Source organism: Acipenser ruthenus, chromosome 3 (genome assembly GCF_902713425.1).
Source record: "Acipenser ruthenus chromosome 3, fAciRut3.2 maternal haplotype, whole genome shotgun sequence".
NCBI lineage: Eukaryota > Metazoa > Chordata > Actinopteri > Acipenseriformes > Acipenseridae > Acipenser > Acipenser ruthenus.
The window spans coordinates 106,677,275-106,694,695 of NC_081191.1; the positions used below are offsets into that span (position 1 = coordinate 106,677,275).

General features: G+C 38.4%; 1 protein-coding gene and 1 long non-coding RNA gene across 2 annotated transcripts; both read left to right on the top strand.

The window, feature by feature from the left end:
- Positions 1-3,308: 3,308 nt before the first annotated feature.
- On the top strand, positions 3,309-5,300 carry LOC131730760 (uncharacterized). Its single transcript, XR_009324290.1, has 4 exons — positions 3,309-3,387; positions 4,307-4,338; positions 4,436-4,527; positions 5,143-5,300. It is a non-coding gene; the product is annotated as an uncharacterized LOC131730760 (long non-coding RNA).
- Positions 5,301-6,990: 1,690 nt separating this feature from the next.
- LOC131730744 (inactive ubiquitin thioesterase OTULINL-like) lies at positions 6,991-8,330 on the top strand. Its single transcript, XM_059020739.1, has 2 exons — positions 6,991-7,255; positions 7,734-8,330. The coding sequence occupies exons 1-2, from the start codon at positions 7,049-7,051 to the stop codon at positions 7,911-7,913; spliced, it is 387 nt and encodes a 128-aa protein (XP_058876722.1). The 5' UTR covers positions 6,991-7,048; the 3' UTR covers positions 7,914-8,330.
- The last annotated feature ends 9,091 nt before the right edge of the window (positions 8,331-17,421 follow it).

The following is a 17,421-nucleotide window of genomic DNA, read 5'->3' on the forward strand; positions in this document are numbered from 1 at the left end:
TACCCAGCCTCCAGCGGCCAGTCCTATCCCCAGGGAGTGGCTTCATACGGATCGGGTAAACAGTAACTAGCATGCATAGCGTAATGTGGTAGAACAATAAGCCACAAGGTGGCGTAGTTTACATAATAACTCTACAACATAGGACGCCCAAAACACTCCACGGCATAAAAGACTAGTGTTTTGAATACATGTTGCTACCACACTGAGTGTAACGAGCATACGTTCAAAACACTCCCTTTCAGAAAAACAAAAATACATATTTTTGTATAGAAAACGTTGTTTACAAAACTCTATGTTGTTGTGTTCTCACAGCAAAAAGTTTGTTTGCATCGGAAATCCTGAACTGAACTTAGCTCCGGATGGCATAGCAGCAATGTCATTTTTGAGTATTTTGAAATTACAAAATACTCAGGCATGTATATTTTTCAATACAAAAGACTTATACATTAGCATTTGCATTACACATTACAAAAATACAAATGCAATGAAAATACGTGTTTCAATTACATGTATTTTCAATACTGCCCATCCCTGACTGTGAAAGAATTACATAAGGAATGAAAAGGAGGCAGGCACAATACGATTGATAGAGTATTACCGATATTAACTTTTCTATACATTATTACCTTTTCTATACATTTATAGTGAATTCGACACAAACACGTGGTCGCCATATAGTTGGAAATAACTGCTGTACGTTTGTTTACACGGTTTGAAAACAAGACTGCCTTGGCACATACGTGGTGGTTGTAACGGAATAAGAGCGTCTTTTTATGACCTTTGCATGCTTTCCAGCGATTTGACATATTCTCAGCTGTGTAGAGTCTCTTGCACACTGAAACACAGCCAGCAGAGCTAGCACAGCGTATTGTTATTTGCTCGTATTGAGGAGTAGCCTACAGGTACCGATAATTGTTCCGGCTGTTGTGTATTCTGAATAGCAGTTACTGTGATATTATTGTTGAACTGCTTTATCCTCAAATCACAACTGAAATAGCAAGAAACAAAATCTATCAGGTCGGCAATGAAAAAACATCCATTCCCGGGTCTTCATTTAACAACTTTTTTTTGTTTGTTTGTCGACTCAGCATTCTTCTCCCGTTACTTGGACTATAGCACATTTACACAGGTAAGTATAATTGTTTCGCACGCAAAACTATTCAATTTTAATACATTCATAACACAATAACAACAATTGAATGGTGTGGGAAGATGTACAATAAATCTATTGGTAAAGAAATTATTGCAGTTCACAAATTAGGGGACAGGGGGCGCCTGAAGTCTATTCAATAATATGCAGTTGTTTATATATATATATATATATATATATATATATATATATATATATATATATATATATATATATATATATATATATATATATGGGTTATTTTATTTTATATTTTACTGAAAACAGTCCAATAAAATCAATTGTGCATATTTAAAAATATTTATTTTCAAATATAACAATACGTATCAGAAACCTATCTGTGTTTCGGTGTACATTTGTTCTATTTTAAATAATACTAGATTTTTAACTAAAATAGATTAACAGTTATAAAGAACACCGAAATTAGTAGTGATATTAGGCTATATTTATTTAGCAGATGCCTTTATCCAAGGCGACTTATAGAGACTAGGGTGTGTGAACTATGCATCAGCTGCAGAGTCACTTACAATTACGTCTCACCCGAAAGACGGAGCACAAGGAGGTTAAGTGACTTGCTTAGGGTCACACAATGAGTCGGTGGCTGAGGTGGGATTTGAATCGAGAACCTCCTGGTTACAAGCCCTTTTCTTTAACCACTGGACCACACAGCCTCCATTTATTTCATTTGATTCGACGTAGGATCCTTGTTGGACTTTTCAGCAATGGCTGGCGGTCGAAACTGGTTGCGTGGTTGTTTTCATGGTGGTTCAAGAGGCTGTAATTCTTGATTCAATATTGCTTGGGTTTTAAATACCAAAGTTGTATCTAGTAAAAAAAAAAAAAAAAAAAAAAAAAAATCACTAAATGTATGTTCCAATTGCCAACTCCCGACTGGTCAACAAATCACCAGCAGTTGTTGAAATGTTCGACAAAAGAAAACTTAAATAAATTAAATATGAAAAATGTAATAAGAAAACAAGGTATAGTTATTTGCACTTATTATCAGGGCGTCTAGACTTCAGACAGGTTATTTTCACACACATTTTCCAAAACGTCATAGCAATCGATTAATCGAAGTTTGCGTCATTTATTACACTAGTAAAAGAAATAAATGCACCTCGGTGAGAATGAATCGTTTCGTGTAGACTTTTTTGGTGTTATCTGAAGGGCTTGACCGAATTTCACTGTCTGATATGCAAACATCCACAGTGGGTTAGAGCGCCCTTCTGGTTAGGATTTGAACTGCCCCCAGCTAATAGCTAAAAAGTGCAATATGGGGTTTGCTTTCAAAAGATATCGCCATGGACATGCATGGAATACCTAATGTGATCGAGATCATTGACATGGATTTTGCGTAACGTATTTGTAATGTAATGAGAATATGCGTGATTAGAGGAATTCACCAAACAATTAACTGTAAATACATTATGTACTGGGTTTGGGTGTTCGGTCCTAATTTTAAAAGCTTAATAAATGTATAATGAAGTGTTACACACATGGTAGACATGTACAATAACTAACAACTACAAACACAAATGACACTTCAAATATATGTATTTATAGCCTACAATCGTACATACTAAAATACATACAAAAGTAGATGTCAGCATAAGAAAATAAATTCCAACCAATATAGATAGATGGCTTACCCCCACCCCCCACAAAAAATAAATACAAAAAGTTTTTTTTTTTTTTAAATCCGTGCCCTCCGATTTTTACCCACATGCCAGATAATCGTAAATCAGCATTTTATATGTGAAGTTATCTAAATAAATGTACATTCTGCATGACACAATGCACAATTTTAAATGAAGTTTACAAATTATACAAAAAATAGATATTCACATTATTTTTTTATTTCATTTCCATTTGGCTGCTGCTGGTCAGAAAGCCGTCTCGCTGGTAGTTTCCATAAATTCTGCTTCCATTCATTTTTCTTGATCTCGTTAGCATGCATTTTGATTAACGAGTTCCCCTTATTTAGTCGTTGAGACAGGACGTGATGTATTTGGCCTGCGACAATTAAGCTTTTTAACGAGAAATAAGTTAACTAACAACCTCATCGACTCAATTTCAAAGCATTAACAGATTCATTTAATTAACATTAAAGCATTGCTACTAAAGCTCTCGTTACTATACCACGATTTCAATGCAATAACACTGGTTTTTGAATATCCTGCCTGGTTTTTGGAATATCTCTTTTACTGAATCATCTACCGCTGTGCATACTGGGAGAGGTATTTATTTGTGGAGTTTAGTTACAGGTTAAATCTTGCCCAGGACACAAACGCACAATTCACTGCAGAGATAACACATTTCTATGGAAACCAGGAAATGAAATCAAAATGATCGTGTATAAAATACCATATGAGTGGTTTTAGTTAGTTTGATTAGTTTGAGTTTCTAAATTAAATCAGACTGTCCACTTGTTATTTATTGGCACTCGATAATTGTGTAGACAAAGGGCAAATGAGGAAACGCTTTATTCCATTTAATTAATATTTAAAACCTTTATTTTATATTCATAATGTATTCCCCATGTTACAGTAGATCCTTATCTTAAGGCATAGCCAGACAACATCATCAATACACAACAAGTTTCCTTTTGATTTAATTCCATGTCTTATGTGTGTGCTACTAGGATCTGTCAGAAGGCACTCAGGAGCTGTGTCACAGACAACACTGGTATTTCAGTGCAGTAAATTAAAAACGGAACATGTACAGCAGTGTTTTATTACTTGCAACATTCCACTTCATGACCATTCCTCTTAGATCCTGGATTATATAGGAATAAAAACAAAACCTTGTAGTGACATCATTCAAAAAACAGAATTCCTTTTATAGATCTTTTGGGTTTTGATGGCTGTTTGTGCATAATTGGGAATATTTACTGGGATTGCTTTTATCATGTTGGCACTGTACTTTCTATAGTTCATATCCTATTAAAAAACATTACAAACAATAGACACCAAGGGCAGGAAACACACAATGATTTATAACCAAACAAGACACTTCACAGCATATCTTACAGTAAGCCAGGGACCTGAACCTCCAGGAAATGTGTTATCCCGAACCACCCAAGTCCCAGAACATCTTTGCTCACCACAATTTAAAGTATGGGGATATACTGACTTAGCCTTTCCTCTTTCATTTCAGTTACAAAGGATGTTTCCCAGGGATGACCAAAAGTAAGAATTCTTTCATGTATGATTCAGAATTGTATATCTGTGTCTGCATTGATGCTGTGTAGCACTTTAGTGTTTTTTTTCTCTCCTCTGGTGTCAGAAAATCTCAGTGTAACCCCAGCAATGGACCTACTAGAATACTGTGAGCTGGAATGGAAAGGAATGACACCTCATGCTGATCAAATAAAGAAGGTATAAACAATCCTACAGAATCCTCCCCATGCTACTCAATTATAACCCATTAAATACATGACTATCTAAAAGTTCACTGTTGTTATTCCATGAATGTGGATGGCCAATTAACCGAGTGAGTTAGTTGTCTACAGGCATCTTCAGTAATACAAACACAGCACTCTATGAACGTTCATGCGGGAGTTTGTTTATTTAACAAGTACAATGTAACGAACATCCTTCAGATGAGTCGTGTCTCTTGTCAATAATCAGGGATGTCAGCCTAAGTTTCCACAGTAAAAAATAGCCCAATATCAACCTGGCTTTGGTACCCACCACCTGTATTCCAAACTGGAATCAGGTTGTCAGTATGGGCGAATGGGTGCAGTGTTGTTACCATAAATGTATCTGAGGGAGTCGATGATAAATACAAGAACCCACCAAACATTTGAGCATTTTCTCAGATGTGCTTGGAAGTAATCTTAGTATAGCAGTTAGTATGCATGTTAATGTAATTCATGACATTTTCATTGGGGAATTTCCTTCAACTTCTTGTTGTTGTATTGAACCCCTCTAATACAGCTTTAGATGCATGGTCATTTGTTTATCATTGTGGTCTCCATGATCTGTTTTCAGGCCTATGGAGAAATCTACAGGGTACATAATATCAGGTACATTTGCAGAGTTCGTGGAGACAACTACTGTGCATTGAGAGCGACACTGTTTCAGGTGCTCAGCAATGGCATACCCTTTCCATCCTGGATGAAAGAGCAGGATATCACAAAGGTACCTTTTTAAAGAAAGGTGGCTGTACATTGGTGCATATTCATATTCCTATATATTTTTTTAATTCATACCTGTTTTTATAACTGTTGTATGTGTTTTGAATAATTTTGGACAGCAGTTTCTTGTTTGATTTTTTTTTTGTCCTGGTCTTACGAACTAATGTCATTTTTCAACTACAACCAAACTTTAGTTTTTGGAATTATTTTCTGAGACATTAATGAAAATGTAGATAGCATGAAGTATTCCTTTTTTTACTGTAGTGTTCTAGAGGATAACTTTTTTTCTTTTCTCATGTTTTATTGGTGCTGTGTAGCTCCCTGAGAAGCCTCTCTCACCACCACAACAGTCAGATCACTGTAGAATAAAGCCAAGAAATTGACAAAATTCAAGTCTGTGTATTATGTACAGTAGATTCTGCATAAAATCCCAAGGCTGGTCTTTCACGACTACAGTGAAAGAGCATTTGTATATTCTTGTACAAAAGTAGCAGTTTCCAGAATCTTGCGGGAACCCCCTGGGTAATGTTTGCTGATCCCCAGGCCCCAGTTTGAGAATCCCTGGTCTGGAAGACATGGCAGTCACCAAGCCCTCTATCACCATTGTTGTTGTTTTAGAAGTAAATGGTTAAATCTACAAATAATTGTTTATTTTGTGACAAATCCTAAAAGGTTTGTCCATTTTATGTCAAACAATGCACAATCCTTACATTTTGAATTGAAGTTATGTCCAGTACTGTAGGTAGTGTGAATAGGGTATCAGTCTATCAGTCTTTATTTTGTTTGATAATGCAGTCATAGAGGGATAAACAATTTACCTCTTAGTTCAGACCAGACTTAGCAGGGGTCTTATAGAAACACTTTTCTCAGTGCAGGGCAAGTGGCATTCTCCATTCATGTGCATACACAGACGTGATATGTTTAACACACTCCGACTTTTTCAATGTTTCCTCAAGAGAAATTCCCCGAGAGAAACCAGTTTGAGAAACACTGAGCGGTTGTTCTAAACAGTCACTTAAAGTGTAGCAAGTAACTTCACACTTCCTATGCAGTTGTGGGAGGCTGTGTGGTCCAGTGGTTAAAGAAACGGGCTTGTAACCTGAAGGTCCCCGGTTCAAATCCCACCTCAGCCACTGACTCATTGTGTGACCCTGAGCAAGTCACTTAACCTCCTTGTGCTCCGTCTTTCGGGTGAGACGTAATTGTAAGTGACTCTGCAGCTGATGCATAGTTCACACACCCTAGTCTCTGTAAGTCGCCTTGGATAAAGGCGTCTGCTAAATAAACTAATAATAATAATAAGTTGTGATAATTAAGGCACTTTATTTGTAAAATGTACACTACATTGTAGATAGATTCACATGTTGCTGCAGCTTTGGACACTTCCACAGAAATGCACATGCATACTGTAGAAGTGTACTTGTCTTATCAGCATATTTGCATTTCAGCAAGTTGAAGTCAATGCATGCATTGTTGTGTGTTTTTTGTTTTATTTTACCATTTTAACTATATATAATATATTACTAAATACAGCTTTGTTTTGTATTAGTGGGACATAACACCCATTTAAAAATTCTGTAAGTTGGACATTTTCCTGTAAGGGGGATTCAGATCCAAAGAAAGGGTTACAACCTGTAAGGAGCTGGGTTTCCCCTGAGTTTTCATGGGATTGTTGTAACGTTTTAATCTTTCCATAGTGGGGTTATATTTATGGACTCAAGGATAAGAAGGCACGTGAAAAGGCCTGCAAGCTCCTGTTCATGGATGAATCAAGCGAGTACAAGATGTACGAGGCAGAGAAATTCCTCATGCTCTACCTGGCCATTGAGATGTTTGAGGGCATGAGACACGGGCAAGATGTCCCCAATTTCTGTGCAATCCTTTTCTCAAGGGACACATCTTTAGACCCTTTTAGCTTCATGCTAAATCACCTGAACACCATTGGTGACTCTGGTTACCTTGAGCAGGTAAACTAAGCCTTGAAATAAAGCAGAAAATCTATTCACAGTTCCAAAGTGATTGAGTGACTTGGCGTACAGTAGTTGTTTTGCATTCTGTCGATGTAAACATGATAGGACCTGTTTAGAATGTGCTTAGTTAAAACCTGGCTCTAGTGTTTACACAATCCCTGGAAAGGTAACATCAGTGAAATTGGAAACTGCTTCCACTTGTTTGAAATGCACGGCTATTTGTGTACTTTATTACGATGAAATCATGAAAAAGTTTCCAGCCCTTTCAATTGAAATCTCAGTATAGAGCATTAACCCTTGCAGCTTAGAGACAGGTGGACTGTACCCATTTCCATCCCGCCCCCGCCCCCGCCCACCCAAATCACTGTCTTTATAAAGTACAAAAAAACTCCTTGAAAAACATGTCAATGTTTAAATCTGTTAAAGTAATGTTTAAAGTTACGAATAGGATCTGGCTTTTTTTTTGTTGTTACAGATTGAGATGTTTCTTCCTGGATACACATTACAGCTGCAAATGCAAACCTTCAGACTGTACAAGTATGACACAGAGGAATTTGAAGTTAGTTTCACTGATGTATGTGGGAGGGACTGGCACAAGATCACCCTCCTGACAGAGGACGACAGACATTATAACATACCTGTTACCCACCAATAGGTAGAGGATGAAACCACAAGAGCCTCTGAGTAAATCATGTTGGGTGCTGGTGATAATCAATATTGAGTCATGACGGAGTGGGTCACAGCCCGATTTGTTTTTTTGAGTTGTTTAATATTCTGGTTCTATAAACATTTCCTTGTGGACAGCACTTCCTGCTAGGTACAGTAGCAACCACATAATGTATGAATCTTTTTTTGACAAATCTTCATAGGACTATGAAGTTATAATGTATATATTTGGAAAGGAGAGTGTAAAAAACTTATGTTAAATATTTTAAATAAAGCACAGGTGATGCACTTGAGTTAAGGGTAGTAATACTAAATTAATAGTATCCAATCTGATTGTAACTCTTTTGAATCTAATAACTACAACTGAGTGTCACAAAAGCATCGCTAATGGGAATGATCCTTTGGTCAGAAGGTCTGCTGTGATGCAGTATAATGTGATAGCAGCAGCGACCCCTGTAGTCTGGCCGGGCGCCTGTGGGCTTGCCTGTAAGCTGCCCAGCGCTGCGTTGTTCTCCGACGCTGTAGCTCTGAGGCGGCTGCACAGTGAGTTCGCAGTGTGTAAAAGAAGCGGGCGGCTGACGGCACACGCTTCGGAGGACAGCGTGTGTTCATCTTCGCCCCTCCCGAGACAGCGCAGGGGTGGTAGCGGTGAGCTGAGCCTAAAAAATAATTGGGCATTTCAAATTGGGGAGAAAATAATAAAAACTAATTGGCAACGACTAAATTATATATATAAAAAAAAAAAATGGACTGGGGTAGCAGAGTCGTCGACCCCCCCTCCAATTTTTCAGAGAAAGTTCTCCTTGAAAAATAATTCGTAACCAAATCGACTATGATGTCTCTGTTTTTTCAATTATTTTTATTTTAGTGTAAAATAAAATTTGAAATAATTAGATGTTGTAAAGGTATTTGTATTTATCAATGTATATTTATAAGCAATATCGTGCAAACCCAGCTATCCTCCTAACTGCAGTGCTAACCAAGGAATATTCATGTTTTGGGGTTGCTCACTAATGATTGGTCAGCTGTCAGAGCTTTGACTTTCCCATTGGTTGCAAAAGCAGGCCTTTCAAGTGAGGCAGAGAATACCCTGGGAGATTTATGACCCACCTCTGCTCACTCCTGATTGGTCGCCTGTCTTAAAAAAAAAAAAAAAAAAAAAAAATAAGAGGACATTCTCGCCTATTGGTTAAACTCACTCAAGACCTTCAATTGAAACGGAGAATACCCTCAACTGTTTTTTTTCTAGCATTTGGTCGTTGTTTTAGACTTATGCGGGGGAAATGCAGATCTCTTATTGGCTGATCACATCCCCTTCAGGAAACCCCTAGACTCTTAAAAAACCTCTAGTAAACCCTGTAAGTCATCTTGGATAAAGGCATCAGACAAATGAACAAATAATAATTAGAGTAGTATGTTTCATAGTATAAGCAAGCACACTGTACGCAAGTGAGTGAGGCAACGTAATGTCATTTGACTGACGGTTTACTTGGCACTGTCTGGTCAGCAGAGAATACCTTGAAGGTCCTGACGGCACGCCACTGTTGAGTAGTGAGTTCTAAAATGCACTGCCGGTCCTATGGGAGTGAGGTTTTTTTTTCTGTCTTCTGCATGCGCTTGATTATTACGAGTACAGCTTACAAACAAGCTGAAAGCTATATGTTTGTATGTATGTAGTGAACACTAATGAAATACATCCACATCATTTTTACCATAAATAAATAAAACAAATAAATATATTTTATTATTTAGTCACAGGGAAAGTTTTTGACTAAAAAATAACCTGTAGGCAATAAACAAAAACCAACGGGGTGGAACAACCACAACAACACGTCCTAACAAAAAAAAGGGCGAGAGAGAGAGAGAGAGAGAGAGAGAGAGAGAGAGAGAGAGAGAGAGAGAGAGAGAGAGAGATGAATAAATCATATCCAGGTAAACAGGTTGTGGGGGTGGAGGGAGTGAGAGTGTCTAATGCTTCAGCATATGATACTCCTTGAAGCATGGAGCAACGCACAGAGCTTGGCGTCGCCTCTTTGCTGTCATTTGATGTTGATGGTAAATATTCTTCGCTTATGTCTTCACTGACACACTCGCTGACATCCGATTCAGTCGAAGAATTGTGAGTATTTGAATTTAAATCCGAATCTGAATTCAGTATTATTACTAATACTTCTTTCTCACTGATTTTCTCCAGTTTACAAACACTGTTGACATTTTTGTGACTGGGATAATTATATGTAATTCAGTCAATATCTGGCAGAGGGTGCAAGAGACCAATAAAAGGTGTTACAGAAACCTAGTGTTACAACATTATGCGATCAGGAGCTTTGTAGGCTCAGTAATTCAAGTTAAGAGTTGCAGAACGTACCGGCAGGTTCGTACTCCTTGGGGACCAGAGAGCAGCGAATGTACCGGTACTTTCGTACTACTCAAAGGGTTAAGTTCAGATATAGCGACCCCAGTCATTGCACTATACTGTAAAAACATACACTTAGAATGTAAGACTACCAGCAGAGATTCTGTAGTATGTTTCATTTGTAAAATTTTGAAATGTAGCACCATCTCGCCGAATCAAACAAGATGGGCTGTGAATACGAGTATAACAGGTGGGTTTACACAAATAATACATTTCGACATACTAAAATACATTAAACAAATGCAATGGCAACCCCTTTTGGGATGTACCTAAATACTTGTCGAAAGTTCGTATTTGAATGAAACTAGTATTTCTACAAATAATTACCAATAAATAAACAGCTATGGGTTTTCGATAGAATAAATCTAGACTGGGTACTCTTTCTCACAGAGCAGCAATCTTAGAATGATCTTCCAATTGCACTAAAAAATTAGTCCAGTTTTCTTTTCCAGGTCCAGAGTGGAGATAAACCTAGCAGTTCCCAGTCTATCTAGAAGCTCGTCGACCCAAGGCATGGGGTACACATCGAACTTGGCAATAGCGTTTATCATACGGAAATCAACGCAGAAGCGGTTGGTGCCGTCCTTTTTGACCACTATCACAATTGGACTGCACCACTCGCTCCTGGAGCGCTCAATCACCCCAAGTTCGAGCATCGCCATGACACCTGGGGGAGAGATAATGGTATATTCAATAAGGTTAGTTCTACCGGGCACGTCAGAAAAAACATCATTGAACTCCTCAATTAACCTACGCAGCTCTCATTGCTGATCAGGGAGTAACTGTTCCCCCATCGAAATGTCTTTTGTGCTAGAGGTCTCTAGACCAGGGCCTAAATCATCCTCACCTTTCCTACAGCCCGAATCACTTCATATGGCCCCTGCCATTTAGCACATCATTTCGATTCTGAGGAGGGAAGCAGCAGCATTACTTTGTCTGCTGGTCGAAAGGTTCGAATTTGTGCATTTTTCTTGTAATGCAGCTGTTGCCGGTGCTGAGCCGATTTGAGGTTGTCCTGGACCAAACGACCGACCAAATCCAGGCAATCTCTCAGTAGAAGCACATGCTGCACTACATTTTTGGACGAGCCTTTGTGCTCCTCCCACCCCTCCCTCAACAGATCGAGGGTTCCGCGAGGCTGTCAGCCGTACAAGCGCTCAAAGGGGGAAAACCCTGCCGAACTCTGCGGCACCTCTCTCACTGCAAAAAGGAAGTAGGGGAGAAGTGATGCCCAATGCTTTTGCTCTTGGTTCACCAATCGTCTCAGCATCTGCTTTAAGGTCTGATTGAAACGTTCCACCAAACCATCCGTCTGTGTATGACAAAGAGATTTCCTGATGGGATGTATTTTTAGTATTTTATAAACTTGCTGTAACGTGTTAGACAGAAAGTTAGTTCCATGATTAGTCAGGATTTCCTTGGGGAGCCCTACTCTAGCCATAATCTGCAATAATTCTTACCCGCTTCAGATGTCCAATTGCACGTCGCCACGTCACCCTCCATTGCTTGGTTACATCTAAAACAGATAGGAGGGAAGGAGGGAACATTGGTTATTTGTCTGTCCCGTTGCTGGTATGGCAAAGGGGCCGGGGTAGCAGCTCCACCCCCGCTGGGGGCCAACCTTGACCTCCATGAAGAGGAGGCAAGGTTGCCCACTGGGGCCGGAGATCTACTGCATCACTCCTGCGCCCGTACACAATCAACCAATTTGCCACAGTTGCTTACAAACTTTCTGATGCACACCATTATGCACACCATTTCAGATTTATCACAAAAATATCAGAATTCAATATACAGGTAGTGAACAAAAAATGGAAACACCAATGTAAAATCACTTAATAGGGCGTTGGGCAATAACGCCCTATTAAGTGTTGCAGCAGCAAAGGTCATTCAAAATGATCTAGACAGCATTCAGAACAGGGCAGACACATGGCAAATGACATTTAACAGAGAAAAGTGTAAAGTATTGCATACAGGCAATACAAATGTGAATTATAAATATCATATGGGAGATACTGAAATTGAAGAAGGGAACTATGATAAAGAACTAGGAGTTTATGTTGACTCAGAAATGTCTTCATCTAGACAATGTGGGGAAGCTATAAAAAAGGCCAACAAGGTGCCCCGATATATTGTGAGAAGTGTTGAATTTAAATCAAGGGAAGTAATGTTAAAAGTTTACAATGCATTAGTAAGACCTCACCTAGAATATTGTGTTCAGTTCTGGTCACCGCGTTACAAAAAGGATATTGCTGCTCTAGAAAGAGTGCAAAGAAGAGCAACCAGAATTATCCCAGGTTTAAAAGGCATGTCATATGCAGACAGGCTAAAAGAATTGAATATATTCAGTCTTGAACAAAGAAGACTACGCGGCGAGCTGATTCAAACTTTCAAAATCCTAAAAGGTATAGACAATGTCGACCCAGGGGACTTTTTTGACCTGAAAAAAGAAACGAGGACCAGGGGTCACAAATGGAGATTAGATAAAGGGGCATTCAGAACAGAAAATAGGAGGCACTTTTTTACACAGAGAATTGTGAGGGTCTGGAACCAACTCCCCAGGAATGTTGTTGAAGCTGACACCCTGGGATCCTTCAAGAAGCTGCTTGATGAGATTCTGGGATCAATAAGCTACTAACAACCAAACGAGCAAGATGGGCTGAATGGCCTCCTCTCGTTTGTAAACTTTCTTACGTTCTTATGTATCCGCTCTGTGGAGTTCTCGGCAGACCGTTGTTGAAGAAACTGGCTGCTCGCACCCCAGGTTGAAATTTGCAGTCAATTGATCTGCAGTTGCTCGTCTGTTTTGCCTTGCACTTCGAATTAATGCATGGATATCACGATCCTGGAGTATGCGCTTCCACCCACTGTTGCCCTTTGCTGATGATGTCTTTCCTTCGGAGTTCCATGTCGACATCACCTGAGACACCATTGCTCGTGAAACATCAGCAAGTTGAGCTGTCTTGGTCATTGAAGCGCCTGCCAAACGCGCCCCAACAATCACCCCTCTTTCAAAGTCACTGAGGTCTCCTCATCTTGGTGTCCCTCATTTACCCAGGTGTTTCCATCTTTTTGTTCACTACCTGTATGTATTATTATTATTATTATTATTATTATTAATAACAATGTATTTTGTTGCTTGTAGGCTTTGTTATCATTTTTTAAAAATGATCATGAGTGGACCATAACTGCCCACTGCATTGAAGGAAACAAGTACTGTGGTTGTTTCCCCTTTCCCAAAGCTTGGTTGTCTAACATCTCCGACAACTTTTATTGACACAAAGTCATCTTGGAGCCCTGTTTCATCACAATTCCAGATGTGTGAAGGACGATTTTCAATGCCAAGCTTGGACAACAGGCTTTCATACTCCATAAACCACTTTTTTACGACCACTGGATTTAATCCAGCCGCCCGTGCAGCTGATAGTGGTTGTCGCAAGTGACGCTGAATCAGCTAGGCTGGTCAGTAAAACAATGACACCTTTTGCATGGAGGATCTCAGTAGCTACAGCTGTTGGTTCATCAATTGAATCAGATTCAGTTGTATTGTGTCTACCAACTGATGATGTGAGGCAGAACAGTAATTGGATACCAGAAAATATGAATAACAGTGAGTTTTGGCCTCCTTCAGTGTTCTGGATGGAAGGCGTACCTCGCAAAGTGACTCTGTGCGAACAAAAGGAAATATATAGAAATAATATTTACAGCTAAACGTGTCCAAGTATCTTATAGGAATGAAGTCAGGCCATGGAAATCCACACCTGTGATGGAGAAACATTGGATCAAGGGACTTCTTGTGGAAACAACTAAGAGCGAAACCTGGTACAGAAGCTGAATCCTGCTGAGAACATATGGATATGCTGAATATGTACTAGGCAATTTCAAATATGGAATGTATTATAAAATGAAGTGTCAAAGATATTAGGAAGGATAAAGAAAGAGTATCCTTGTACCACTAGTAGGTGGCTCTCTTGCTCCATGAAATAGGTCAGTCCTCTCTTGTTTGGAAGTACACATGTATTCAATTAAGTACTTAGTGGTCTGAGAATCCCTAAGAAAATATATATAATGAACGATTTACCACAAGTATATCTTATCTTCAGAAAGCATGACGCTTGATAAAAAGCACCATTCCGGCTAAAAGTGAACGTTAATCTACACATTTATGTCCTAAAAACACAAGATAAGAAGAGACTCTTTGTGACCAAAAGATTAACTAACAAGCCAGAGGTCTTGAGAAAAAAATCCTGTCTCTGCTGGATTTTTTATGAACAAAGGGTCACGCCTAGTTGAATGCAGTTATACTGGCATATATTTGGATTTAAATCCTAAAAGGGATTCACAAAAATAATATTATAGCAATTGATAAACAGAGGTAAATTAATTGAAAGATTATCTTATAATGAAACAGGTTCAGTGCTAATTGAAACTGTTTATAGTTCATAACAGTTATTTCATAAGATTAATAATATGTTTTAAGTATTTGCTATAATGAGAAAACATATTATTTAAAACTGACAAGTATTATTGCTTGTTCACGACTTTGCTGTAGTGATAAGAAGATTAAAACCTGGAGCAGTATTCGATTTACTTAAATGGGAAAATGGTACAAGTTTATTCTTCTTTCCTTTGAACAATAAGACTTCTAGACATTATGATATCCATTGAAGTATAGAAGTTAAAAGGTGTTGTGTTATGTTTTTGTGTTAAGTTTGTAATAATATACTATAATGTACCTTGTTATTAATCCACTATACTATTGTCTAATGATGTTAGATGGATTCCTTATAATGTGGTGATTTGAAACTGCTACAGTGAAACCAGGGCCTCTCTTCTTATCTAGAAAGAAGGAATGTCCTTGGGTTCCACTTCAGCAGAGCTGCACGCCTCATAGAGAGGGAGTGTGAAGGTTTATGGAGTTAGTGGTTTAGTACTGATAAGTAAATGTCTTGAACTAATATGCACAAATCATGGCTTAATGGACAGGTCATATATCTAATAAAGTGCTTTGCACAGACTCTGACCTTGGAAAAAAACAAGAGACTGTGGAAACTGCTAGCAGTAACATATTCCCAGAGAGGTACAGGTCAGAGCCTGGTCAGTGCATCTCTTAGTGGATAAATAATTGTAATGAAAACTATTACCACTTAAACTTAGTGAAACTAAATGACTTGAATATTGTATGAGACAAACTTTTGTCAAATACTCTGTTAGACAATGGTGTATGGAATCAAAACTGACTCATTAACAAAATGATGAAACAATATGAAGTTAAAAGAAACACATACCTTTAATTTAGCATAATATAATCACTTAGAAGATGATGTCACATATTAAGAACATCTCTCATATATAACACATATAAAATTAGTGTTTTGCATGCAGTAGTGTTTTTATATTATATTATAAACCAAGATCCTGGGAACCTTGGTTCACTTAACGTTTCAGATAAAGGAGGGGCTCGGAGGAAAGCAAAGAAATGAGATCATAAGAGTTGAAACAAATGTGAAGTTTTGAATTTATTGAAGTCCATGACACCTATTAATTCTGAAAAGTTAGTCCGGATCTTTTGAAAACTATTATTTGTAAAATGGATAAGAACTGTCCCACCTGCGTAATGATTGGATTTAATTGAGGCGTCCCATGTATTCCAATGAGACGAAAAACCTATAAAACTCCAGAGTAATTTCAATGGAGTACCACACTCATCCCAGACAGGGCAAGGTGGTCCATCTTTTGCAAACCTACACAATTGAGCTGATTGAATTCAGTTTCATTTGCCTGGTGAAGACAGCCATATCCTTTTACGATTTATATTAAAGGGTAAGCATTAAGCAATTATTATTATTATTTATCTCACATGTATTACCATAAGGGACTCACGCTATGTTTTAGAAATAAGAGAGAGTTTTGTTGAATGTGCTGAAATAGACCATTGGGTACTTTAGGTGACATGTTCTTGGCCTGCTTGTCGGCCTTGATTAACACATATATACATGTATTAAAGTGTTAACGTTGATATCTGTTAAGACACTGGACTGCCCAGTGTGTCTTTCAGCTGGGGATACGACGTAGCCTGTAGCTACTCTATCCAATATTTAACCGTTAATAAACCGAGCGAGTACTGATCATACTCCGATTCGTAAAAAACTTTAAATACATGAGTCTGTCAATTTCTTGAGTTCTATATTAGTCATCTGGATATACTGCGGGTCCAGAGCACAAACTATATCCCACTAGGAGTAATAACATCTCTGTCCTCCTAACGTCTCCCCTGAGATAAGAGTGTATGGTGAGCAGTTCATAAGAGTACGTAAAGAAATCTGACCACGCGTATTTCGTGACATGGTTCAGGTTTTCAGATGTTGAGGGAAGGATTACAGTTCATGAAATCCTGAAACTAATAGAATCCTGCCGCCTTTTTGCTTTCTGAGAATATGCCTTTGCCCTTTGCAAATTGAAAAGCCAGGCTCTGGACTTCCTGCTTACTCAGAGGAAACACTCACTGGGCTAAAGTCTTTACAAGACTTGCCAGCTCACCTTCACCCTGCAGAAGATGACATCTTCTGCTGTAACCTTTTAGAATAGTCGATTCACAAAAGTCAGTTACACATGCAGGTTAGGTAACAATGCGTATTCTTTATTTCAAAGTTGGGCTCATTATGTGGTCAAGTAAGTATAGGTAAGCTAATAATAATGTTATGAGGAACATGCAAAATAGTACAAAAACGTTTTACAATATCGATCCTCTTTTCACAAGTAACGCATAGCGTAAAGGGGAGGCTGTAGCTCAATCTCCCCTTTCAATGACAAGAAAAGCTGCAAGTGAGCAGATTGTGTTGTTGACTTGTACATTTAAGAAAGAACCATTTTCCAAAGCAGCAATTCACTGGTATCCTCAAACTCCAGGGGCCAGTATAATTCTTCTGTATTGCTGTTCATTACTGCTTTATTTAATTATTCTGTTCCCTCCAAAGTTTAGTTCAAGCGATCGATTGCTGGGAAGGTCCGAATGCTACTGAAACCACTCTGTTGGGTGGTATTTGCCCAATTGTAATAACAAGCTTTTGAACCTACCTGC

Bases quoted from the DNA above. Each gene is read 5' to 3' on its own strand.
- LOC131730744 (XM_059020739.1), top strand. From the start codon at position 7,049: ATGGATGAATCAAGCGAGTACAAGATGTACGAGGCAGAGAAATTCCTC. The intron at 7,256-7,733 runs GTAAACTAAGCC...TTGTTGTTACAG, and splicing joins ACTCTGGTTACCTTGAGCAG to ATTGAGATGTTTCTTCCTGG.